We start from the raw sequence: 24053 nt of genomic DNA, 5'->3' as shown, positions 1-24053 counted from the left end.
GCCGTAACACGTGGCCCGGCTCCGGGGAGACCCAGGCCCCGCCGAGACCGGGTCACGTGACCGAAGTGTTGGCGGCTCGCCTGGGCTCTCTGGCCGTTTGGTCTTCCCGGCGTCTCGTTTTCTCAGCGTCTCTCACGCCCGCCTGACAGTAGCTCTTTGCTGGGAGCTGAGTTTAGTGGCGCGTGGGGGGACTTTCGGTATGTGGTAGGCCCGGGGACCTCTCGGCCACAGCCAGTTGTGCCTCTCACCCCCTTCTCTACGAATACAACTCTGCCTTTTCCCTCGCATCCGGAAGGTACCTGGAAGAGTACAGGAGGTGTCCTCAAGGAAAGATCGGAGGGGACTGAGCCTAGCGTGGATTTTAGACCCCAGACAAAGGAAGGGCCGAGCCAGACAAAGGGAGTGCCTAAGATAGGCTGCGTGCCTGCAGAAGCCTCTGCCACATTTTGTTTTATTTTCCAGTACAGTTTGATACTTTTTACAAGGATATGAGAGAAACCCACAAGGACATAAAATTCTAAACGAGATGAATAAACGCTGAAACGAAAGGCCTAATCTCTTTCCCTACCTGAAGCTGAGTGAGGTGAAACAGCCCAGGAAATCTAGGCAAGGGCAGGGTCATGATGAAAGACATCTCCGTAATCCTTGCGCCATCTGAGGACAAAGTAGGGCACCTCTTTTAAGAGTGGAGCAGCGGAGGAGGGAGGAGCTGAAGACCTCGGTTCCCCACTTCCTGGCCAGGCTGATAAACAGGTGGACAACCTCCCACCACTTGGGAGTCTTAGTTTCCCCACTTGCCAAATGGGTATAAAAATAGTTTGCTAGGTTAGAGATCATCAAGTTAAGCATTACCAGGCCTAACTTAAATTGTTCTTTAAAAACTTGGCTTTTACCGGCAGAGGCTCAAGGCCATCCTTTCACTGTATTCAGCCACACCCTAAGCCAATATTTACTGAATTTAATCAACGAGGCCTCTAATCCCCAAGGACATCCCAGCCCCGCCCTGAGGGACTTTTTGGCTCCAGTTGTGACAGGTCAATTTTTGCTCCAGCCTGGAAGAAGGGGACAGGTTTCTCAGCTACTTTCGCGTTAGCGGTCCGTCCCCCTCCGTTCATTCATGAAAAACAGGTACCTAAGACCTCTGCTCCCAGCACCGGGGCCTTCCAGACTCGGGAAGGGTCGGCTGGCGCCTAAGGCCACTCGGAGAGTCAGGGAAGACTCGCTAAAGGAATAACCGGGTTTTCCTCCTTTACCAGACCGAACCCGGTTAGAGAGACACGTGCAGAAAGCCGCCGCCTGCGCATGCGCAATGGCCTCCCCTCACACACCCTGAGGCCCTAGAACTACAAATCCCATCTCACCGTGCGCCCGCGTCACCGCGCTCACAGACTCAGGCTGTGACTCAAAACCCGGGGGTCTGGAAACCCCCAGAGGTGAGCATTGAGCCGAAGGAAGAGTGACATTGAAGGACTGGACTGGAAGTTTCGGGAGGGGGTGCTAACAGTAGAAGTTTTCTTCTCAGGCTTGGGAGTTGCCCCAGATAAGGGTCAGGTGGGGAGAGAGCTGGAGATGCGCGAAGAATTTAATGCTCACCCTCTCCTTTTAATATGTCGTTTCCAGCGGTCCTTCGCAAGCCTCCGGGGAGAGGAGTCAGCCAGAAGAGAGTGACCCCTGCTGTCTTTGTGATCCACGGTACTGGCCCTCGTGATTATGGAAGTCTTTCTTCCTGGCCCCAGCCACTGGATTTGAGTACTGAATCCAAGCTTTTTCCCTATTTCTTTTTCTTTTTTAAAGTAGACTCCATGTCCAGTGTGAGACTTGAACTCACGGCCCTAAGATCAAGAGTCACACTCTTTACGGACTGAGACAACCAGGCACCCCATTTTCCTATTTCTTAAGGACCTACTTTACAGCCTGTCAGGCAGTTTCCAAATGTAGTTCTCATAACAGCCCTGTATACAGCAAAGTTACTCCCAACTAGAAGCACCCAGTGCAGAAAAAAATTCAAGGAACTGGTGCCCAACCATGAATCTGAGATGGGAGACAAAGGCCTCTCCCTTTACAACAGCCTCCCTGCTTGAGCATCTCCTCACACAGCACCCCCTTTTAAAGGCCACCATTTCTCAAACACATCCCCCCCAACTCAAGCCAATTACTTCACCCAGAGAAACAATGACGGCTGTTTTGACTTCAATATTGCCCTTACTTTAGAATTTGATTCTGGAAATGCTTCCATATTTTATCCCTATTGTATACACAAAGAACTTGAAACACAGAAAGACTAAGTGACTTACCCAAGATCACACAACTAACATGCACCAGAATAGTTTGAAGCCACGGCTATGTGACTCACCAAACCCTGATTTTGATTCTCCCCCTTCAGACTTTCCCCAGGTCAGGACTGGTGAATGCAGTGAAGGGGGATGCTGGGACTCCATCAGCTCCTCCTGCCTCCTGACACTCCAGAAAAGAGGCTGAGCTGCTGCAGGGGCGACCTACTTCTCCCACTTGTGTTTCTTTTTAAAGATCCAGCGGCTGCTGGTGCCTTTGAGGGAGGAGGTAAGGTTGGCACCATTGGCTGCCTATGTCCCCTCCCCCAACACCACATCCCCAAGGCTAAAGTTACACCTGGGCCAGCTCATCATCCCCAAAGTAGGAGGGAGATAGCTTTGAGCCAATGTGGAAAATAAATCAGACAAGCCTTAGTGTGTTAGCCAGAAGTGAGATGCAAGTCTCCTGTTCCAAAGCCTGCTTAGGCGTTTCTTTGACAAGCCAGTCCAACTTTCAGCTCAGTGTCTTTGTACCTGCTTTCTTTGGCCTTGAACACCTCCAAGGATCATCTTTACTGCTTTCAGAACTTAAGACAAATGTTACCTTCTCAGGGAGGCCATCCCTGATAACTTAAAATTGCCATCTCTCCCACTCATCTCCGTTCCCCTTTCATAATTTTCCCCCATAGAATGTATAAGCATCTGATGTGTTCTGTGTTCCATTTCGTTTCCCGTTTGTTTCCTCAACTAGAATGTTAGTCTCACTAGAACAAGGAGTTTTGCCTGTTTCAGTCTCCGTATTTGGAATGCCTACCCCATCCCCCACAGGGTGGATCTGGCTGAGGCCAGGTTGGTACTATACACCTCAGCCCTCTTCCCTCTTCCTACACAGGTCCCAGGCGGCCACCATGGTCCTGGTAAAGAAATGGGAACCAGAACTCTGGGATGGGCAGGGGTGCCGAGCAGCTCAGCATTCCTGCATGGGAAAGCCTGAGAGGTAGGCCCTTGGCTGGGGGACCCAGATGCTGCTCCTAGGTCTAGCAGGTTTGAGAAGGGAGGTTTGGGAGGCAGGGACATCTTAAAACATTTGCGGGCTCAGTGAGGAACAGGCAGCCAGGCAGTTTCCAGGAAGGCACAAAAGTACAAGGAATACTAAAGGAGTCAGGCTTCCTTTAGGACACCCAGTCCCCAGACATGTCAACAATCATGTTCTGCAAGGTGGCATTTGTGCTACTTCTGATCGTATATACATAAGGGTGGAGTCAACCCAGCCTCACTGGAGGGGCAAGTAGCTGGCAGGACAGAGGAGCCCCACTGGAATCCAGATCCCAGCCCTCTTCAACTGCCAACACTCCACCACCTCCCCTCCTCTAATCATGGCCCAGCCTCATCTCCAGGTTCTGCCCCAGGAGCCAGAGGGGGGCTGTTAAGATAGAAAACACATAACCTGTTGCTCCTCAGATCATACTGCCCCCTCAAGGCTTCTTCTAAGAATGAAGTCCCAAATCCAAACCCTAGCATACAATACCCTAGCATATAATCTACACACCGTCGTCACTTTTCAGGTCCAATCATGTGGGCCACCTCAAAGCTCCCCACAAAGGCCATATGTTCCTCCACCTGTTTTTACACTGGCTGTTCCCTCCACCTTCCTTCTAGAAGGGCTGGGAGTGTACATGGTCTGTTCTGTTCACTGTTGGCCCCAGGGCCCAGAACAGCACACTGCAAGCACCGGTCAAGTGTCTGCTGAACGAACAAACTGACAGTTCTGGCCCAGCCAAATGGGGCTGTGATGGAATGCTGAACATGAGGAGCAATCCTGAGGCTCCGTCAGGGGTAGGGGGAAATGGGTCCTGAGGAGAGTCCAGGATGACAGGAGGGGAGGCACCCCTGTCCTCCCCATGCCCACAAATAACCCCCTCACTGAGCCAGACCCAGGACCAGGTACAGGACCAGGCAATGGGGGGAGGGGGTACTTAAGGTGGAGAACAAAGAAGGCAAACAGCTTTCGGCACTAAGTCAAGTTCTTTACTTCCCAGAAGTGATGGCTAAGGAGGGGTGGGGGGGTGGGGGTGGGAGGAAGACAGAAAGAGCCAGAGAGAGCAAGGAGGTGGGAGAAGAGGGGACAGTAAACCACTGTTCTATGAAGTCTCAGGAGGCAAGTGCTCAAGGTAAAAAAGAGTCCTGGAGAATCGTCCGCGGCTGCGGGAAGCATCTCGATTTCCTTCTGTGTAGAAGTCCTTGGGGGGGAAAGGCTGCCGCCGCTGCCGCTGCATTAAATAGTTATGTACATCGCAGAGAGTCCCAGGCCGTAGGCAGGCGGGGAAGGGGGTCATTTCACCAGGGGCCGAGTTTTATCGTCATCGCCACACTGATGGGCTTTGTACTTTTTCACCTCTGCCATGTACTTGGCCCATGCGTCACCTTTACTTGTTAATACCTGTGGGTGGGGGCACAGAGGGGTTGCAAGGGGATACCAAGGAGGCCAGGAACTGGGGTCAGGACTGTCCTGAGACAGCTGACACCCCCCCACACTCCCCCCCACAGCCCATGTCACCCTTAAGGTCCTGGGTTTGAGGTAAAGATATGCAGACCCAATTTATCTGAGGATCCTGCTGAAAGCCCTCCTCCCCCACCCAGCCCCCCATCCAAGGCCCCGGGTGCTGGACAAGGGGAAAGGGCTCTGCAGCCAGGCACTGAGGTTAGAAGGGAAAGGCACTGCGGGTGGTCCCCCACACCCAGCCTGCTCACCTCATCCTCCGTCTTCTGCTTCTTGGCTACTATTCCCGTCTTGAGGGCTAGTTTGTTTCCGCCTCTGCGCTTGCCCACCTGGGTGAAGGGACAGAAGACTGCAACGGTTACAGGAGCCGGGCCCGCCCTTGGCGGCGCTGAGGCCCACTACACCTTCCTAGCCCGGCCCGGTGGCCCGTCCCGACGCCGCGCCCAGCTCCGCCAGCCGGCCGACCTGCGCAGCAATCAGAGAGGAGCACACGCGACTCTTAGCGCCTGCCCTGGGCCCATGATACCCTGGCAGTCCTGGGCCCCTGGGCTGCCCTCCCCAAAAGTGAGAAGAACCCCCACATCAGTGGGGACAGGCTGTCCTCACTCTCCCAGCCAAAGCCTCACCCTCCCCTAGCAGGGACCACACAGGCAGCAACAGCTCCCTTTACTGAGCACTCACTGTATGCTAAGCACTGTGCCAAGTACTTTGGATGTATTATCCTTCACTTTACAGTTGCCCAAGAGGAAAGTCACAGCCATCCCCATTTTATAGTTGAGGGAACGCCTCGGTTGGCAGCAAACAATGGAACAAGATCATATATATGGATCCAAGTCACAGAGCAGCATCCTTGCCCACCAAAGGACACGGTCTCCCCTATACCTAACCTGGCCTCTTTAAGGGTGCCCCTCAATGAAGAATGAAAAAAAAAAAGTGACAAGTACTGAACTCCCACTCACAAAGAATCACTCAGCCTCCACTTCTGGTTCTTACACCAAGCCAGGAACCCAGGTCCTGATACTCTTCCTTCCTCCAACATAAGTATCGCTCCAGACCTCCCCCTGCTCCTCCACCTTCTCCTACTGACTGAGCACTTTCTGTGCCCATGGGCTGCAACAGGCTTTAGACATCATTTCATCTCTGCTCCTCAGCCAGGCATCAAGGAACCTGTGCTGCTGGGATTATCCCCACTCACTTTTAACAAATGAAGAAAATGAGGATTGGAGAGCTTAGATCACTTGCCCCAAATCACACTACTAGGTCTAAAACTTGACCACCAGTCTGTTACTCTCAATTCAACACTTTTCTCCACACCACAGGGACTTGATCTCTGAATAAATTGATATCTACGCTGTGAATTAGCTACTTCTTTTCCTTTTTTTTAATTTTTGTTTTTTTAAAGAATCTTACTGTTTTTGTTGTTGTTGTTTTTGTTTGTTTGTTTTTAAGCAAGCTCTACACCCCATCTGGGGCTTGAACTCTAGACCCTGAAATCAAGAGTCCCATGTTCTAACGACTGAGCCAGCCAGGAGCCTCCAGGGACCTGATCTCAATACCAGAAACAAGGCAAGCTCAGAGCTGACCATCAGTATAGTTGCCATTTATTTAGCCTGGAGTTTCTTGAACTTCTACTAGTGATATTTTGAGCTGGATTATTTTTGCAGGGGGTGGGGGTGAGTGGGGCTCTCCTGTGCCTTGTAGGATGTTGAGAAGTATCTCTAGCCTTTACTCACGGATGTCAAGCAGCACCCCTCCCCCAGTTCTGACCACCACAAATTTCTCCAGTCTGCCAAATTGAGGGGGTTTGGGGGGGGTGTTCATTCCCAACAGAAAATCACTGGTGGTTTAGTCCTTCCTATAAGACTAACCTGGTAGTAACCTCCCGGATGGTCTCACTAACCCTCATCACTTCAGAAGATGTGATAACAATTTTTGCAAATGGGAAAATTGAGAGCAGGCTAGCCCAGACACTCCAAGAAAGCAACGATTTTGTCATGTTCAACATGGCACATCCAGCACGCAGCACAATGCTCAGCATAAGGTAAGGTGCTCAATAAATGGATACTGGACGAATGAGACTTAGGGAAATAGAGCAAATTTCTTAAGGTCACACAGTAAGCGCGCTGAGTCTCTAATCCACACAACTCAGATTCCAGATTTGAATTTGCCCCCCTTCCCCATGGTGGGAGATGGTCCCAGTACCCAAGTTTAATAAGTACCACTCAAATTGGAATCCGGGAATTCTGATTTCCCCATCCCCGGAGCGCTGTTCCGAATGCAATTCTCTGGCTCCCGGTCCCTGCGGGCGGGCTCCAGCGGGGGTGTCCCCCGCCCTCCGCCCCCTGACCTCTCGTTGAGAATCCAGCTTGCAGATCCTCAGCGGGCGACTGGACGACCCCCTCATCGGGGCCGGAGGATGGACCTGGATCCCGATCCCCTTTCTCGGGCCCCGATTCCCTCTGCCAAGGCAGGCCCTGGCGCCCGCCCCCACCCCCGCGGCTCCTTACGAAGCTGAGCGTGGGGCCCGGGCCGCCCTTCCTCTTCAGATCCCCAGGGCCCGCGGCGGCGGCGGCGGCGGCAGGCTGGTCGGGTCGCTGCGGGCCCGGGGGCGGCTCCTCCTGCCGCTGCCGCTGCTCCTCCTCCATCTTCCGCTTGAACAGCTCCAGGAAGCTGCCATCGTTGGCGAACAAGTTCACACCGCCCGACACCGGGCTAGAACCCGCGCCCGACGCTTCCTCGTCCCCACTCTCGGGCGACGTCCCGGGCCCCGACTCAGCCCATCGGCTCCCAACGCCGCCGCCGCCCGCGGGGCCCGGCGCCTCCCGGCCCGGAGGCTCCGCCCGTCTCCCTCGGGCAGCCATTTTGTCGCCAGGTGCCGCGCAAAGGACTCCGGGAAGGCGGCTCCGGCCCGGCGCTTGGCGCCCGACTTGCCCCGTCCCGGGCAATGCATGCCGGGAAGAGCGGTCTAGACCTCAAGCGTCCGCAGTAGGGGCGGAGTATAAGGGGCGGGGCGAATAAGGGGTGAGACCTGACTGCACGGGCCCGCCCAGCCGGCCACACGGATTTTTATAATCCGGCTAGATTTGGGCAGGTTTACGCGCAGTCTCCCCGGGAATGGAACCATTGTCTGGGACTAGGGCTGCCGCTGGCTCTCCGGAATGAGGTTCTCGCTTGAAACTGGGGGCACATTACCTTTCTGGGGCTAGGATCCCCTTGTGACACCAGGGATAATCTCTGTGAGGGAAAGGCCCCCTCTGAGACTGTGTGCTCACCTGACATCTCGGAACCGAGGTCCCGAACACGATCTAGAGGGCATATCTAGCCAAAGGACCCCACCCCCGACTAGAAATGGGGATATCTCTGGTTTGGTTGGGTACCCGTCCCTGGGATGGAGCTCTCATTTGGGAAAGGGAACACAGCTGGCTCCGTTGAGCTGGGATCCCCACCCGAGAATAAGGGCGTCATTTACAGGCTGGAGTTCTCAAATGAAGTCGCAGGCATCCCTAGGCTATGGTCTATCTAAGGTTAAGTAAGAGTGTCGGACCCAGCTTGTATTCCTGCCCAGGGCAGAGATTCAAAGAGGGAATTCGCTGGAGTCCCCCCTCAAACTCTTGCAAAGTGCAAGAAGGTTTCCGGGAATAGAGGGATCCCTTCTGCTACAAGGAGGGCAGTTGCAGGTGCGGTTCCTGCCCTCGCCTGCCCAGCATGGGGCTTCAGGGCGCCCTGGACGAAGATGCGCGAACCTTGCCCACAACTGCGGTTGTGCTCCCTCTAACCGCCTAGCAGTCCAGGGAACCTGTCTCCAGCCAACTAATAGGTTCCTCTGTGATTGGCTTGTGTCAAGAGCCAGATGGCTCACCGCCAATTGGATAACAGAAGACACGGACCTGAGGCGATGTTGGGACCCAATTTAAAGAATAAAGACAATGATCGACATGAAGTTGAACCTATGAAGTCAGCCCAGGGCGGACCTCGTATCTAACTTCGTGGAAAGGGCATGGACTGGGTGTTTGGCTGGTTGCTAAGGAGAGGTTGGCGGCTACAGGGACGTGAGAGTGATTGGCGAAAGTGAGAAAAAAGGTAGCCAATGAAAGGAGAGCTGCGAGACTTGGCATCCAATCAGTGAAGGGGAGTAGTCTGAAAAGTACCAATATGTTAATTCGGCAGGGGGGGTCTCCGAGAAAACATAGACAAGAGGGCGACTAAGTGAACGTTAGAAGCGAAAGACGTTGGAAATATAGCTTCTATTATCGCGTAAAAGTCAGTCCATGAGGAAATTAATGCAAGCTCCTAGACTTGATGGGGATGCGCTAGGCAGTTTCCCCTGTAGGTGCTTTACATGGTGCGCTCCGCTGGGTCACGTGAGCCGGTTCCAAGATGGCGGCAGGGGTGGCCGGGTGGGGGGTTGAGGCAGAGGAGTTCGAGGATGCACCTGATGTGGAGCCGCTGGAGCCCACGCTTAGCAACATCATCGAGCAGCGCAGCCTTAAGTGGATCTTCGTCGGGGGCAAGGGTGGCGTCGGCAAGACCACCTGCAGGTAAGGAAGCTGCGGCGGGGGCCGAGAAGACGGGTGGGATGTACCACTGGGCGAAGGGGAGGCTCGGGACTGGCTCTTCCAGCCCAAGCCGAGCGAGGAGGCTGGGCCGAGGTCTTCCGGATTGTACTCCCAGGAGTTACCTGGGGCAAATGGAAGAGACTGCCTGAATGCAGGCCCGAGACCCTCTGAGTTGGACCGCCCCCGTTGGGGCTCAAGGGCAGAACCACATTGAACCCAGCGCACGGGAGCAGGACAGCACTTAGATGTCCCAGTCAGCTGGACCGTACCAGAGTGAGCTCGGAGTAGGGGGAGGGGCACCGAGGCAAACTCTCCTAGGCTGGCGAACCTTGCCATTCTCTGGCCACGTGGGGGTAGCGGTGGTAGGCGGGAGGGGAGGCACGTGATTAGACTATTCCAGTCAGCTGAAAGGAGGGGGAGGGGTCCCGGGGACAATTATCCTGAACAAGTGGACTGAACCATCCTGAATTTAGCGGGCAATGCAAGGGACCCCTTAGATTAGCGTTTAGGGTCAAACTAGGATGGCTGGAGAGCTGGACCGTGCACATCTGTGCCCCAAAGAAGCAGCAGGCGGCAGGCCAGACTGACTCAGACCGCTGAACCTTACCACTGCGGCCACCCAGAGGGGTCAGCAGGTGAAGTCTGAGAGGGTTCCTATACAGGGATTAAGTCTTGATTCCATAATTACCCATATTCTCTCAAGGCCCCTGTTGACGCCGGTCCTCTGCTCCTGGGCCCTGTAGACCTAGGGAGAAGAACCTGACTCCCTGCCTTTTGACCTTTCCCTTGCCCAGCTGCAGCCTAGCCGTCCAGCTATCCAAGGGGCGGGAGAGTGTTCTGATCATCTCCACCGACCCAGCCCACAACATCTCCGATGCATTTGACCAGAAGTTCTCCAAGGTGCCTACCAAGGTCAAAGGCTATGACAACCTCTTCGCCATGGTGAGTGGAGCCGGGCTCAGCTCCCCACTCTGGCAAAGGCCCTTCAGGCCCTCTGTGAACACTGTCAACCACTATGCCTTGCCCATTCTGCATCATCCCTTAACATTTACACAGGAGAATGAGCGAGGAATGTTTGCAGAGCAGCAAGGAGGCCGGAGTGACCAGAGTTGAGTGAACGAGGGGAGGGAAGGTGATATCAGAGAGGTCAATCACCTCTATGTGGTGAACCACCTCTATGTGGCAGAGGACCTTACAGGCCACTGGGAGCAGTTTAATTCCAAGTTTGATAGGAAGCTGTTCATTTTAAGCGGGGCAGTGTCATGGCCAAATTCATTTGGCAAAAAAGTTCCCTGTGGCTGCCATGCAGAGAATAGATGGTAAGTCGAGAATGGAAGCAAGGAAACCAGGGGCAGTGATCAGGCAAGAGATGATAGCAGCCTAAACTCAGAGGGGGTCAGAACATTGGGAAAAGTGGTCAGTGGGATGTATTTTGAAAGTAAAGCAACGCAAATGCTTGGTTGTCATGGGCAAGGGAAAAAAGTGAATCGAGTACATCTCAGCATTGGTTCCCTGGGCAACTGGGATCGGGGTGGGTAGGAGAGAAGCAGGTTTTGAAGGGACACATCAGGAATTCCATGCCCACTGGACATCCAAGTGGAGACAGCAGGACAGCGGCTGAGTTCCGTGAGTTATGTGACCTTGGAAGAGGTTGGTGTTGATTTGGAAGTCATTGTCCCAAGGGTAGTATTCAAAGCTGTGTGAGTAGAGGAGAATGAGAACAGAGAAGCCCAGAAACAAACTGAGGTCACGTTGACATTTAGGGTCCAGCTGGGGGGGAGGTGCGGGGACCAGTGAGGGAGGTGCGGGGACCAGTGGGGGGGGGGTGCGGGGACCAGTGAGGGAGGCTAAGAAGGAGCCATGAGTGCAGTGGGAGGAAAGCCAGGAATTGTGAGCTCCTGAGCCCCAGGAGGACAAAGGGACTTGGCAGGAAAAAGTCGTGGGCTCCAGCAGGCACATCAGATTTAGAGAGAGCGCTCTGGGAGTGGGGGCAGAAGCCTGCCCAGAGTGGGTGAGCTGAGGAGTGGGGACAATGATCGCCAAAATGGGGAGAAATCACACCATTGCTGGAGGGAGTTGGGGGGGGATGTTAAGGAGGTGGGTTTTTTTTGAGGAAGGAGATGCCAGAGCATGTTTGTTTGCCGATGCAAATGACCCAACAGGGAGGGACAGTGATGCTGCGGGAGGGAGCAAGGATGCTGGCAGAGGACAGTCCTCATGCAGGTAGGTGGGTGTGAGTTCCATTCAGCTCACAGACCTAGGACATGGAGGCAGGGTGGGGTGGGATGGGAGGCGCAGGAGCATTTCCTAGGGGGAGATGAGGGTGTTGGCAGCTGGTGGCTTCTTTTTCTAATCAGGCACAGCACTGGTCTCAGCAGGGAGCAAGGGGTAAATGGGTCAGACAGAGTTTGAGGAAAAAGAAGAAACTCTCAAGGATTTGTCTGGCTTGAGTGCCTGTTGGAGATTTGTGTTCAGGAATGGGGAGCAATGTGGGAATTATTTGTCAAGTGTGTTCCCGTGGTGTTCACCTTACTGCAGCCATAGCAGAGAGTGGGAAATGACCAGAGTCAGGATGTTGCCAACCACAGAGGGAAAAAGGAGTGTTTGTAGAGGCACCCTATGGAGCCCAGGCTGGATAAGGGTGCCGGCCATGAGGAACACTGATAGTGAACAATGGGGCGGGCGCGTGGGGACAAGATGGCCCTAAGAGGCTTAAATAACTGATATAGGGGGCAAGGAGGCCCAGGTCAGAGAGTGAGTGTGGAAGTTTAGAGGTGGCCCAGTTACTAGCAATAACCCATCAAGAGTATGACTGCGGGGGGAAAGGGTAGACCCGCTTCCTGCAGGGAAATGACCTCTGGAGCCCAGCGAGTTGGGGGCTTCCCATGGGACCCGTGAAGTCACTGAGAGTGACGTGGGAGGAGAATGGAGAGAGAGGCACTGAATCCAGGGCAGACCAGACGCCCCAGGGACAGTCCTCCCTTCCTAGATTCCACATACATGTTGAGGACCTACTGGGTGCCAGACACTTCCAGGTGCTGGAGACACAGCAATAAACATGACAGAAAAGTCCCTGTCTTCATGATGCTGACAGGTGATAAAGGTGATGAACAGGGAGACAGGTGAGGGACATGATGAGTAAGGCACATGAGGAGGAGCTAGCTAGGTATGCAGGAGACATGAAGGCAGGGCCGGGCAGGGAGAGCTGGAGCTGCATTGTTAGATGGGATGGTCAGGGAGGGCTCCTGTTAGAGAAATGGTCTGGAGGAGGTCAGGGCCCCAGTTGGGGAATAGCCAATGCAAAGGCCCAGCCACAGGCTTTGACTTCCCTCCGGGGCACTGATCACAGTTTACAGTTTTCCGTTATATTTGTGAAATGGTTTGACCACTCGTGTGACCACACGAGACCTGACGAGCTTAGGGGAGGGCCATGGCACCCCAGGGGTATGCCCAGCCACAACCTGATGAAGGTTGGTATTCAGAGCCCTTCGTGGGTTCTCTCTGGCCTGGCGCCTGGGTGGGAAGGCCTGGCAGTAGCAGCAGCCTGAGTCTTGACCTCTCGGCCCTCAGGAGATTGACCCCAGCCTTGGTGTGGCTGAACTGCCCGACGAGTTCTTCGAAGAGGACAACATGCTAAGCATGGGCAAGAAGATGATGCAGGAGGCCATGAGCGCCTTCCCCGGCATTGACGAGGCCATGAGCTACGCAGAGGTCATGAGGTCAGGCCCTGCCAACAGGGGCAGGTGTGCCTGGGGCGGGGCGGGAGAGGGCAAACAGGCCTGACGCTCCTCTCCCTGCAGGCTGGTGAAGGGCATGAACTTCTCAGTGGTGGTGTTTGACACGGCGCCCACAGGCCACACGCTGAGGCTGCTCAACTTCCCCACCATCGTGGAGCGGGGCCTAGGCCGCCTCATGCAGATCAAGAACCAGATCAGCCCCTTCATCTCCCAGGCAGGCAGGCCCCAGGGTGGCCAGGCACCCCCTGTTGTCAGAGTGGGCAGGCGTGTAGTAACAAAGGCTTTCCCCATCACCGCCCGCCCTCTCAGTCCGTGTTCCCAGCCCATGGGATGGATCTTCACCACGGGGTTGGGGGGGGGTCCTGGCCGTCTACTCCATAAGACCCACACAGAGCTTGAAAACACACGTTCCAGAGCCAGGTGGCCCAGGCTCAAACAATTTACACTTAAGTGTGGCATCTCTCTGACCTCAAGCAAGTTACCTCACTTCTCTGGGCCTCACCTTCCTTGTCTGTCAAACAAAGGCTATACAAGTGTCCCAAGAGTTGTTATTTGCATGACAACATGATCACCTCAATACCCCCACAGGTACACATACCACCACCACCACCCTCTCCCTGGTGGTGTGTGCCACCCCTCCTCCCCCGCCCTGGGACCTGTACCTCAGTAAAACAGTTGTTGGAGGTAAGGTCTACACATGGAGAAACTGAGGCTCTGGGAGGTCAAGCCCCCTGGCCACAGGTCAAGTACCCCAGAAATGGCAGAGCTGGGTTGAGCCCTGTCTCGAGGTCCCCTGCTCAAGGACTTTTAACCACAAGAGGTGTCAGAGGTGGTCCCCCTGGTGTTAATATTGAGTCCCCAGCCTGAGTGCTATAAGGCACCCCAGGTAAGCTGTGAGCCTCCCACGTCCTCCCCACAGATGTGCAACATGCTGGGCCTGGGGGACATGAACGCAGACCAGCTAGCTTCCAAGCTGGAGGAGACACTGCCCGTCATCCGCTCCGTCAGTGAACAGTTCAAGGACCCTGTGAGTCACGGCCCAGGCAGGTGGTGAGAGGCTTGGGATGGGGACAGGGCTAGAACTTGCCCCTCGCTGTCCTCTCTCACGCCCTGCAGGAGCAGACCACTTTCATCTGCGTGTGCATCGCTGAGTTCCTGTCCCTGTACGAGACAGAGCGGCTGATCCAGGAGCTAGCCAAATGTAAGATCGATACCCACAACATCATCGTCAACCAGCTTGTCTTTCCTGACCCCGAGAAGCCCTGCAAGATGTGTGAGGCCCGCCACAAGATTCAGGCCAAGTACCTGGACCAGGTGGGCATGCCCAACTGCCTGCCCAGCCCTCACACCTTAGACCCTGGAAATTGGGGCCTGGCCCAGCCCAACCAAGGCACCATGGATCGTTTACTGTATTTTCTCACCTTTTACTCCATCCCGTGTTCTGATCCTCTACCCCAGCCTCCTGCTACTACCCTAATTCTGGCTCTTGAAGACTAGCTGACCTGGCCTGGGTTCCTCTGACCCCGGGCGGGAAGGTGGGGGGTCCAGCCCAGTGATCTCTGACTTCACTGGTCTCTCTCCACTTATCACCATGTGAATGAAGCCCCTGCCCCACATTCTCCCCTGATCCTGGGAGATGCCTGGCCCGACCCTCCCGTTGACCCACATTCTGTCCCTGCCCTGTGACCCCCCTGATCACTGCCATATACGCTATGCCCTGGCCACAGATGGAGGACCTGTATGAAGACTTCCACATTGTGAAGCTGCCGCTGCTGCCCCACGAGGTGCGGGGGGCGGACAAGGTCAACACCTTCTCTGCCCTCCTCTTGGAGCCCTACAAGCCCCCCAGTGCCCAGTAGCACTGCTGCCAGCCCCAGTCGCTGCCATTTCACACCCACCCTCCACCCCTCCCCCGGGGCAGAGTTTGCACAAAGTCCCCCCATAGTATAGGGGGAGCCAAGTGGGGGGCGGGGGGCGGGGAGGAGGTCTGTTCCCCCTGGTGGGGCTGGGGGGGCTGTAGCTGCCCCCCACCTCTCCCTGCCTCTCGCCCCTCAATAAAATGATCTTAAACCACTGTGGATGTTGATATAGGGGGGCTAGGGGTCAGCGCCTTTGTGTACAGTTGCACAGGTTGTACACTGCACAAAGATGGCATATCTAGAGGGATTAAGTCACAACAGATCCTTTTTTTTTTTTTTAATTTATGCATGAGAGACACAGAGAAAGGCAGAGACATAGGCAAAGGGAGAAGCAGGCCCCCCCACAGGGAGCCCAATGTGGGACTCCTCCTGGACCCCAGATCATACCCCAAGCCAAAGGTAGACGCCCAACCGCTAAGCTACCTGGGCATCCCACAACAGAGGTCTAATAGAGATATATGTTCATTATGGTAATTTTGGAAAGAGGGTATCTTCAGTAAGGGGATGTCCTTTCCTAACTCTGTGGGTAGCGGTGTCCCTGCTGGGGCTATAAAGCCTATAATAGAAGAGGAGCATCTGCCTACTTTGAGGTTCAGAGCGTGGGAACTGGGAGGCCCCTTGGCCGGCCCTAGGCTGGTGGGGAACAGATTAGGCCGGCAGCGGGCCCAGCACTGCCTGCTGTTTGGTTTGGGAATTAGTGGGCGCCCTGGGCAGAGGTTGGGCCTGCCAGACTGAGGATTAGCAGTCTCCACCCCCCAATTCCTGTTCCCATGGGATGGCCTCAACCCTTCCCAGCACAGGGCTGCAACAGGGGGGCTAATTTGGAGGCAGGACAGCAGAGGACGCAGGTCAGATGAGCCCCTGAAGTCCTGCTTGCTTCCAGCATGGCCTCACTGAGTGATAGGCAGCATGCTTCCAGCCATGTGAGCTCCAATCCCTTTATCCCTAAAATGGAACCATAAAGTGTGGCCGTTCAGAGTCGTGGCAAAATTCACGGGACCCTGGAAGCGTTTAGCACACCAGCCTGGGCTCCCTTCTCCCTTCTCCCTCTGCTACTGCCTGGATAGCCAATGTCATCCCCACTTGAGAGACCCAAGCCTGGAGCATGATGTTGAGCATTTGCAAGTTCCAAGCCAGAGCTGGTTAGAGGGCACAGAAAGAGCATGCCTGAGGATATGCATGAGGCAAGAAGTGGTATTCAGGCTGCACACAGGTGTGCCAGGGGGTGCGTGTAAGGGAAACCCAGCCACAGGCCTAGACGTGTCCCCCCTACACACTTCCACTGGGTGTGTGCAGGCAGGTGCAGACAAGTTGAGGGAGCCCTTGTAAGCAAACATAATGATATGACCTGTGACAAAGACCCCAGGCTCCAAGCCAAACCCCCTGGGCCCAAAAACCAGCTGTGTCACAAACCATGTGTCATCTGAGCCTCAGTTTCCCTACCTGGATAGTAGGAATAACAAAAGCACCAATTTCTTAGGCCTGCTTGTGAGGACTTGAGATGAAATAAGCAGCGCCTTTACGACAGCACCCGCCACGTAGCCGCCAGAGTGTCTGTTGTTATTCACTGTAACAATTATTAAGCATGTGAAGTAGCCCGGGCAACCTGCCCCGGGTCCAGCAGGGGTCCAGCAGTCAGAAGTGTGTGGGGACACGAGTGAGTTGGGGGAGGGTGGTTGAGCACAGGGTGAAGGCTAGCTGCAGTGTGTGGAAGGATGCATCCTAGGAAGTGGGGGCCTCTGGTCAGGAACGGAGACCATCAGCTTAAAGCCTGTGCCCTCCCCCAGGCCCTGAGGATTGTAGCACCACTCCCTCACCCCCTTTTATGGGCTGTCCGGCAGCTGGACAGCGGGGATTTGGGTCTGAGGGTGGCCAGCCCAGGCCAGTTCCTAATTACCCCGGGCAGGGCAGACATCTGCCAGACTTGGGAACATAGTGTCCTGGCAGGCAGGGCTTCAGGGTGGGGCTGCAACGGGCCATCCGCACTTGTAGTGCACACGGTGAATGCAAGGGTACCATTCTTCTAGGGTACCCCTCTTGGGGTTGGAATTCAGCCTCCGCACCTTCCACATGGGGCTATGAGTTTGATGTTGGGGATAAGGGCACTATTTATGTCAGGCTTGGAGTGCCCCTTGTGAAGGGGGAGCATCTGTCTGCATCCCTGCCAAATTGGGGGACAAGGTTTTGTGTCCCCAAGCTGGTGTGTTCGTGGCAATACTGAGAGTATCTGGGACCTGAGGTGTATGTATGGGTGTGCATGCTTGCACACTGCAGTGAGGGAGCACTGGGGGGGTGGGAGTCATAGGCACTGATGTGCCTATGCAGGTAAATTTCATGGGGGATTATGGGCAGGACCCCATCCCATTAGAAGGGTCTATGGGCCTGTTGGGGAGGAATCTCTGTTGTATGAGTGTGTTGAGGACTCTGCTCTGACCCCAAGACCATGTGCTGCTGTGTTGAGGACAGGTGTACTTGCCTCTGGTGTGTGACCACAGGTCAGTCTTTGTGCAGAAGAGATCGGGAATAAATGCACAATACCTCCTGTGTGACCGTGTGTGATTGTGTGTGTAAAGGCATCCTGGGGTCTGTGCTTAGCGACTGTGTGACCCTGCATGTGTCTTTGTTACATGGTGTGATCTGAGGGAATGCAGGGTCCCGGGTCCCTGCCCGTGTGCTCCTGAGTGGCTGTTTGGAGTACCATATGGATACCTGAGAGCTGAGAGCCTGGTGGGGTAGGGCCCATCTGTCTATATTTGAATTGGGGGGTGGGTAGAGCTAAGTGTGTCTTGTATGACTTTGTAAGTCTTTGTGACAGTGTACACTGCCCTCTGGGTTACTGTGGTGGCGGGAGACTGTGTTAAAAGAAGCCAAATTTGTGTCTGGGTCTACCGTGTGTGTTTCTATGTGCATCCTTGTGACAAGTGTGTGGTTGGTTACAGGTGGCTGTGGAGCGACACAGCCTCACTGAGCAGTGTGTGTTTGTCTCTGGAACTGAGAAGGAGACAGTCACTGCCCCCTCCCCCAACTTAGGTCCAAGATACCTTGGACCTGCCAGTGACTAACTGGGAGAGAGGGAGGAGCAAGGGAGGACAGGGCGGATCGCCCCCCCTGCCCCAGGTAACAAACTGGCAAGACTTCTCCAAACAAAGTTCTGAGGCTGCAGCCAAGGGGGGGCGGGCCAGGGAGGGGCTGCCCACGCCCACTCCCCAGCCCCCTCCCCCCAGGGTCCGGCCTCAGCCCCACCTAACGCTGAAGTCACCAGCGCATTCTGTCCCTGGCACGATTTGTCTCTGCACCCTCCACCAGGTGAGAAGGGCCCAGGCCTGGGGGAACAGAGAATCCTGAAGACAGATGGGTCCTCAGGCAGGAAACCATCAAATTCTTCAGGGGGGGGGAGTTGAGGGCTCTGAAGGCTGGAGGGGAATGGACAGATGAAAGGTCAAGGCAGGTCCAGGAGAAGGTGGTAGGGGCAGAAGCAGGACAATTAAGTCAGGGGTAGATAGGGGGGGGGAACTGTGCAGGGGAGAGACCAGCCTGAGGCAGAGGGCCTGGGGGATAGGGCCTGGGGAACTGGAAGCTTGGGGGTTGGGCTTCCCAGGGCTTTGGAAGGGAGTGCAGGGGTGGTGGAAGGACTGAGACTGGGAGCTGTAGGAGTGGGGGGTGGCGGCGGGCAGAGATGGGACCTGAAGAAGGGCATCCGGGCTGGGGAAGAGCTGGAGTCCTAAGACTCTAGAAACTGAGGCACTGGGGCCTCGGGGAGTGGGGAAGGCTGTAGATGGAGCCCACCTAAGGAGGATGGAATCGCAGAGAGGGCAACTGGGGCTGATCGGGGGACCCAAAGGTCTTGGGGGTGGAGGATGGAGGGAGAGGACCTGGAGAGGTAGACGCGAGGCGCTGAAACCAGGAGTCCTGGGAAGAGGGAGGCCGGGAGAGGGGCCTAGGGCGGGCTGGGCGGGCCTGGGAGGAGACCAGAACCTGGGCTAGGGACGCGACCCCGGAGGCCCGGGCGCGGGAGGCGACGCCAAGCTGAGTCGGCGGGCACCTCTCCGCCTCTGCCCGCAGCCCGGGGGACCCGTTCCTCTGCCCGCAGGCTGGGGTCCGGCTCAGCCCCCTCCCCAGCGCACCCCGCCCGGCGCCGCGATGACCGTCACGTACACGGCCCGCGTGGCCAATGCGCGCTTCGGCGGCTTCTCGCAGCTGCTGCTGCTGTGGCGCGGGAGCATCTACAAACTTCTGTGGCGCGAGCTGGTCTGTTTCCTCGGGCTCTACATGGCGCTGAGTGCCGCCTACCGGTGAGGCGGCCTGGGGCGGGGCATGCCAGCGGGGGGGGGGGGGGGGGGCTAGGGGGGACCTGGGGGGGGTGCGTCCAGGGGAGAGAGAGGCTCTCCTGTAACCCCGTACCCCCTCCCTCGCAGCTTCGTGCTGACCGAAGAGCAGAAGCGCTACTTCGAGAAGCTCGTCATTTACTGTGACCAGTATGCCAGTCTCATCCCGGTCTCTTTCGTGCTGGGTGCGTTCGCTCCTGAGTTCTCCATTCCCCTAATGCTGAGAAACCCATTCCCAGGTTTTTTGGAGACCCCATTCCTCAAAAGAGCCCCCCAACCAAATCCAACCCCAACAGACCCCCATTTCTGCATCTTTCATGCCAGGTGTGGCCCCAATTTCCAGAGACCTTGGATATCACCTGGTTACAGTAAGCCATGAGAGCTCCGTGCCACCCATAGGCTTATCCCTGGTCATCTCAGGGTCTCCCACCTGTGTCTGCATGAGACTACTAATGGCTCCCTACATGCCCTGGGCCCCCAAGGAGCCCTCCAGTGACCCCATATGACTCCATCCTCTCAAGTCCAGCCCAGAGGACATTTCTGACAAGTCAGTGACCCCCAGCCTGCTGTTTCAGGTCCCCAGGCTCCCGACGGGGTGGCTCCCTGTGGCCAGGGTGACAACCTGCCGATGTGTCCCTAACATAGGCCGTGTCTCCACCTCCATACTGAGATCCCAATCCCACATCCCAGGTGACAAATAGCCGGGGTGACCCAGCCTGCTCCAGCCTCCCTGAGGCTGGACCTGCAAGTTCCCAGCCCAGTTGGCCCCGCCAGGGGGGTGGGTGAGAAGCCTTCCTGGTGTCTCTGATGCAGACCCTCTTATCCTCCCTCTTCCCACGACCTGGCCCTAGTATCCGCACTTAGTCCCGCATTCCCGACTCTGCCGCAGGTTTCTATGTGACGCTAGTGGTGCATCGCTGGTGGAATCAGTACCTGTGCATGCCGCTGCCCGACGCGCTCATGTGCGTGGTGGCAGGCACGGTGCACGGACGCGACGAGCGAGGCCGCCTCTACCGGCGCACGCTCATGCGCTACGCGGGGCTGTCAGCTGTGCTGATCCTGCGCTCCGTCAGCACCGCGGTCTTCAAGCGCTTCCCCACCGTAGACCACGTAGTGGAGGCGGGTGAGGTTCGGCCCGAAGCAGGGCGGGGTGAGGCGGAGTGGGGGGGCGCGGGAGGGGGGGCGAGTAACCCACCCATCTCCCGCCACCCCACCCCAACAGGGTTTATGACCCGCGAGGAGCGCAAGAAGTTCGAAAACCTGAATTCTTCCTACAACAAGTATTGGGTGCCCTGCGTCTGGTTCTCCAACCTGGCTGCGCAGGCCCGGCGCGAGGGCCGCATTCGCGACAACAGTGCCCTTAAACTGCTGCTCGAGGTGGGCCCGCCAGGAGGTCATTCATACAAAATTTCAGGGAAATTACACGTCCCTGGAATCGTGTCAGATGGTGACCTGCCACACGCCTCCCATGGGGCAGATTCCCAACACCCCTACCAAGCAGCCCCAGGTGCACACCTATCTCTAGGGGGCCGACTCCCAGGCGCCTAGTGCCCCCTAGCCCAGATGTACACTCACCACTAAATACTCTCCCTGGAGACCCAGAAGCACACACCCACAGCCCACCAGGTAACCACACACCTCCATCCCAAGTTCCCACACCTCATACCCCTGTGAAAGCTCACCATTCAGGCACTCTCATGACTTGCATCTGCACCCAGGAGCTGAATGTGTTTCGGGGCAAGTGTGGAATGCTCTTTCACTACGACTGGATCAGCGTACCCCTTGTCTATACCCAGGTAACCCTGCCGTGCCTCCGTTTAAATCTGGCTTCAAAGGCCCTGTGGTGCTGGTCTCAAAGGGAGACTGAGGGCCAGCTAAGACCCCATATCAATGATGTCCCATCCCAGTCCTGGTCTCTCCAAGGCCTCCTGAGACCGGGAGAACTCTGACCTGGTGACCCATCCCCCAGGTGGTGACCATAGCTGTGTACAGCTACTTCCTGGCCTGCCTGATCGGTCGCCAGTTCCTGGACCCAGCTCAGGGCTACCAAGGTCACAGCCTGGACCTGTGCGTGCCCATCTTCACCCTGCTGCAGTTCTTTTTCTATGCAGGCTGGCTCAAGGTGGGTGGGGCCCCAGGAGTAGGGACTCCAGGCCGGGGGCGGGAGGATAGGCCTCTACCTAACTATTCCCCCCTCCTCCTTCAGGTAGCGGAGCAGCTCATCAATCCCTTCGGAGAGGACGACGATGACTTTGAGACCAACTTTCTGATCGACCGCAACTTCCAGGTGAGGCTCGGTGGCGACCACCCCGGGCTCCCAAATCAGCCTTGGTCCTACCCCCACCAGCACGTGCCCAGGCCTGGACCCTGAACCATCCTTCTTCCTTTGGTCACCATACTCCTAACCCAGCCTGAGGGGTCCACCCCGCGGTGCCCGAGCTTTGCCAAGGTCCACCCTGCACCGCACGTCCACGCCTGCAGGTGTCGATGCTGGCCGTGGACGAGATGTACGACGACCTGGCCATGCTGGAGAAGGATCTGTACTGGGATGCAACCGAGGCTCGCGCCCCCTACACCGCGGCCACTGCGTTCCTGCTGCAGCAGCCCTCCTTCCAGGGCTCCACCTTCGATATCACGTGAGCCAGGATGGGGGGGCTCCTGGAGGAGGGGTTTATGGTCCTGCGGGGGATTATCCGATGGGAGGGGCTATGGGGATGCTAGGACGGGCTAAAGGCTAACTTTGGCGACTTGGAGCAAAGACCTAAAATCTGAGAGGCCTAGAATGGGGGTAGGGGGCAGGGATCCGGGTCAAGGTCTGGGACCGGGCCACTAATTGGGGGCCAAGCTAAGGGCTAAGGTCTCTGAGGATTGAATGGGCGGCCAGAGGCAGTGCCGGAGACGGAGTCACCACTGAGGCTTGCAGCCTAAGTTTGAGCTTAGCCAAAGCCAGAGGATAAAAGCAGGCTCTCTGGAGAAGAGCCAAGGTCTTTGGGGATAAATGGGACAAAGGGGTGGGTGGAACCAGGAAAATCAGCGTGTCTCGGTCCCACTCTTGTCAGTCAAGGAGACGGGCGAGGTCGCAACGCTGAACTACTGTCCTGTCCGACAGGCTGGCCAAAGAGGACATGCAGTTCCAGCGGCTGGACGGCGTGGACGGGCCGCTGGGCGACGCGCACGGCGACTTTTTGCAGCGCCTCCTGCCGGTGGGGGCGGGCGTGACCGCAGGAGGCCTCCTGGGCCGGCGCCTGTCCTTAATGCGCCGCAAGAACAGCTGCGTGTCCGAGACGTCCACAGCCACCAGCTGCGCGTGCGCAGGCGCCCCCGACGGCGCGGCCCCGGAGTGCGGGTGCGGGGACCCGCTGGTGGACGCCGGCCTGCGGGAGCCAGAGCCGGAGCTCCCAGCTGGCCCCGAGCTGCCCGTCCTGGGGCCCGCCGCCGCCGAGCCCTTCACCACTGTGCCTATGCCCGCGCCCCGGGGGCCGGCTCCACCCTGGCTGCCCAGCCCCATTGGCGAGGAGGAGGAGAGTCTAGCCTGAGGCCCTCAGGCCCAGGACCCCCAAGGACAGGGACACTAACTCGGACAGGGCACGCAGGCAGCAGTACGGGTCTGCATAAGCCGCGTGTGGACTCCACCGGTTCCCACTTCCTGCGCACCAGCCTTCACGTCTGGCACTGGGGCTTGGAGCGCCCCCCGTGGGACGGGCACAGGGCTAAGGGTGGGGGGGAGTCTTTCAGTTTCTTTAACAGCCCGTCCTCCCCACCAGCTCCACTTCCCTCCCTCAGCTGCCTTGATTCTTTCCTTAAAATGGAGATGCGAGTGCCTACCTCAGTGAGTTGTGGGGATGAAGTGACGGTCTTGAAAGTGTTGATACCTAATAGGTGCTCAATAAAATGTTAGTGGTTTTTATCCAAACATTATTAGGCTAACTTTTCCTGCCATGGAATCCGGCTAAATAAGATTCGAGAATTCTTCCAGATTCGTTGGTCGAAGCCTGCTCCCTTCTTCCCAAACTCTGCCCTCTGAAGTGACCCCTTCAGTGTCCTTGGCTTTATCATTCATTAATGTACATGCCAGTCCCCAGACCACAGCCTCCTCCTGTCAGTCTTGTTTTATGATTCTGCAAATGGCTGCCCTGCCCAAGTCCCTGCATTCTCCCCTACTGCTTCAGAGCTCTAGGTCTTAATTCAATCATATGCTGCTGACTCCTGAATTTAGAAGTCCAGCCAGGATCCCTCTCCAGATTCTAGACCCAGAGAGCCACCTGTCTCCTCAATTATCTCCACATGGCACATTGAACAGAACATGCCACCAAACCAGGTCCCTATTGGCTCCCCAACCTGCCCCAACCTGTTAGCTTTTGTCCTAACAGTTGATAGGCCCAAATCTGGGAGTCCTCTCCAACTGTTTCTCTTACCTCTGTATGTCAACCCAGCAGCAAATCCCGTCAGCTCGGTCTTCAAATTGTATCCAGAATCCAACCATTTCCCATTCCTCTAGGGCCCACACCTTAGAGTCCCCTATGTCACCCACCCATCTGGACCAAGGACACTTCCCTGGTGTCCCAGCTCTGGCCATAACCACCCCCAGTCTGTTCCTTCCACAGCAGCCAAAGAGACCCTATGAACACCTGAGTCAGGTAACGTCCCTCCTTTCCTTAGAACCCTATGTGACGGGATGCCTGGTGGCTCAGCAGTTGGGTATCTGCCTTCAGTTCAGGGCATGATCCCGGTCCAGGGATTAAGTCC

General features: G+C 56.4%; 3 protein-coding genes and 1 long non-coding RNA gene across 9 annotated transcripts; 3 read left to right on the top strand and 1 right to left on the bottom strand.

The window, feature by feature from the left end:
* The first annotated feature begins 9 nt into the window (after positions 1-9).
* LOC112666572 (uncharacterized) lies at positions 10-6128 on the top strand. 2 transcript variants are annotated; one of them, XR_003140900.3, is made up of 6 exons: positions 10-1128; positions 1257-1433; positions 1621-1692; positions 2384-2559; positions 3163-3267; positions 5506-6128. It is a non-coding gene; the product is annotated as an uncharacterized LOC112666572 (long non-coding RNA). The 2 variants fall into 2 exon arrangements; XR_003140901.3 differs by having other exon boundaries at positions 11-197.
* Positions 4277-7731, bottom strand: TRIR (telomerase RNA component interacting RNase). Of its 2 annotated transcripts, XM_025457691.3 has the most exons (3): positions 7278-7719; positions 5022-5099; positions 4277-4710 (listed from the first exon to the last, which is right to left on the bottom strand). In XM_025457691.3, exons 1-3 carry the CDS (start codon positions 7629-7631, stop codon positions 4603-4605), a joined length of 540 nt encoding a protein of 179 aa, XP_025313476.1. In that variant the 5' UTR covers positions 7632-7719; the 3' UTR covers positions 4277-4602. The 2 variants fall into 2 exon arrangements, with proteins under 2 accessions (XP_025313476.1, XP_025313477.1); XM_025457692.3 differs by lacking the exon at positions 4277-4710 and having other exon boundaries at positions 5023-5099; positions 7301-7731.
* Positions 7732-9118: 1387 nt separating this feature from the next.
* Positions 9119-15137, top strand: GET3 (guided entry of tail-anchored proteins factor 3, ATPase). Its single transcript, XM_025457689.3, has 7 exons — positions 9119-9308; positions 10121-10268; positions 12897-13045; positions 13127-13277; positions 13983-14090; positions 14180-14377; positions 14791-15137. The coding sequence occupies exons 1-7, from the start codon at positions 9148-9150 to the stop codon at positions 14920-14922; spliced, it is 1047 nt and encodes a 348-aa protein (XP_025313474.1). The 5' UTR covers positions 9119-9147; the 3' UTR covers positions 14923-15137.
* A 3828-nt stretch (positions 15138-18965) lies between these two features.
* BEST2 (bestrophin 2) lies at positions 18966-23214 on the top strand. Of its 4 annotated transcripts, XM_035703587.2 has the most exons (11): positions 18966-19274; positions 19398-19492; positions 19632-19675; positions 19883-19997; positions 20197-20430; positions 20530-20684; positions 21026-21103; positions 21277-21429; positions 21514-21594; positions 21789-21943; positions 22417-23214. In XM_035703587.2, exons 1-11 carry the CDS (start codon positions 19123-19125, stop codon positions 22841-22843), a joined length of 1689 nt encoding a protein of 562 aa, XP_035559480.1. In that variant the 5' UTR covers positions 18966-19122; the 3' UTR covers positions 22844-23214. The 4 variants fall into 4 exon arrangements, with proteins under 4 accessions (XP_035559480.1, XP_035559481.1, XP_025313464.1 ...); XM_035703588.2 differs by lacking the exon at positions 21026-21103 and having other exon boundaries at positions 18967-19274; XM_025457679.3 differs by lacking the exons at positions 19632-19675; positions 19883-19997 and having other exon boundaries at positions 18970-19274.
* Positions 23215-24053: the final 839 nt, after the last annotated feature.

Source organism: Canis lupus, chromosome 20 (genome assembly GCF_003254725.2).
Source record: "Canis lupus dingo isolate Sandy chromosome 20, ASM325472v2, whole genome shotgun sequence".
Lineage (NCBI taxonomy): Eukaryota > Metazoa > Chordata > Mammalia > Carnivora > Canidae > Canis > Canis lupus.
Note: the sequence above shows the minus strand (reverse complement) of the source record. Positions and strands in the feature narration are given on the sequence as shown.

Bases quoted from the DNA above. Each gene is read 5' to 3' on its own strand.
- TRIR (XM_025457691.3), bottom strand. From the start codon at position 7,631: ATGGCTGCCCGAGGGAGACGGGCGGAGCCTCCGGGCCGGGAGGCGCCG. The intron at 5,100-7,277 runs GTAAGGAGCCGC...CCCTTCACCCAG, and splicing joins CGGGCCCCACGCTCAGCTTC to GTGGGCAAGCGCAGAGGCGG. The intron at 4,711-5,021 runs GTGAGCAGGCTG...CCCCACCCACAG, and splicing joins AGCAGAAGACGGAGGATGAG to GTATTAACAAGTAAAGGTGA.
- GET3 (XM_025457689.3), top strand. From the start codon at position 9,148: ATGGCGGCAGGGGTGGCCGGGTGGGGGGTTGAGGCAGAGGAGTTCGAG. The intron at 9,309-10,120 runs GTAAGGAAGCTG...TCCCTTGCCCAG, and splicing joins GTCGGCAAGACCACCTGCAG to CTGCAGCCTAGCCGTCCAGC. The intron at 13,046-13,126 runs GTCAGGCCCTGC...CTCTCCCTGCAG, and splicing joins AGCTACGCAGAGGTCATGAG to GCTGGTGAAGGGCATGAACT.
- BEST2 (XM_035703587.2), top strand. From the start codon at position 19,123: ATGACCGTCACGTACACGGCCCGCGTGGCCAATGCGCGCTTCGGCGGC. The intron at 21,104-21,276 runs GTAACCCTGCCG...CCCATCCCCCAG, and splicing joins TACCCCTTGTCTATACCCAG to GTGGTGACCATAGCTGTGTA. The intron at 21,430-21,513 runs GTGGGTGGGGCC...CTCCTCCTTCAG, and splicing joins TCTATGCAGGCTGGCTCAAG to GTAGCGGAGCAGCTCATCAA.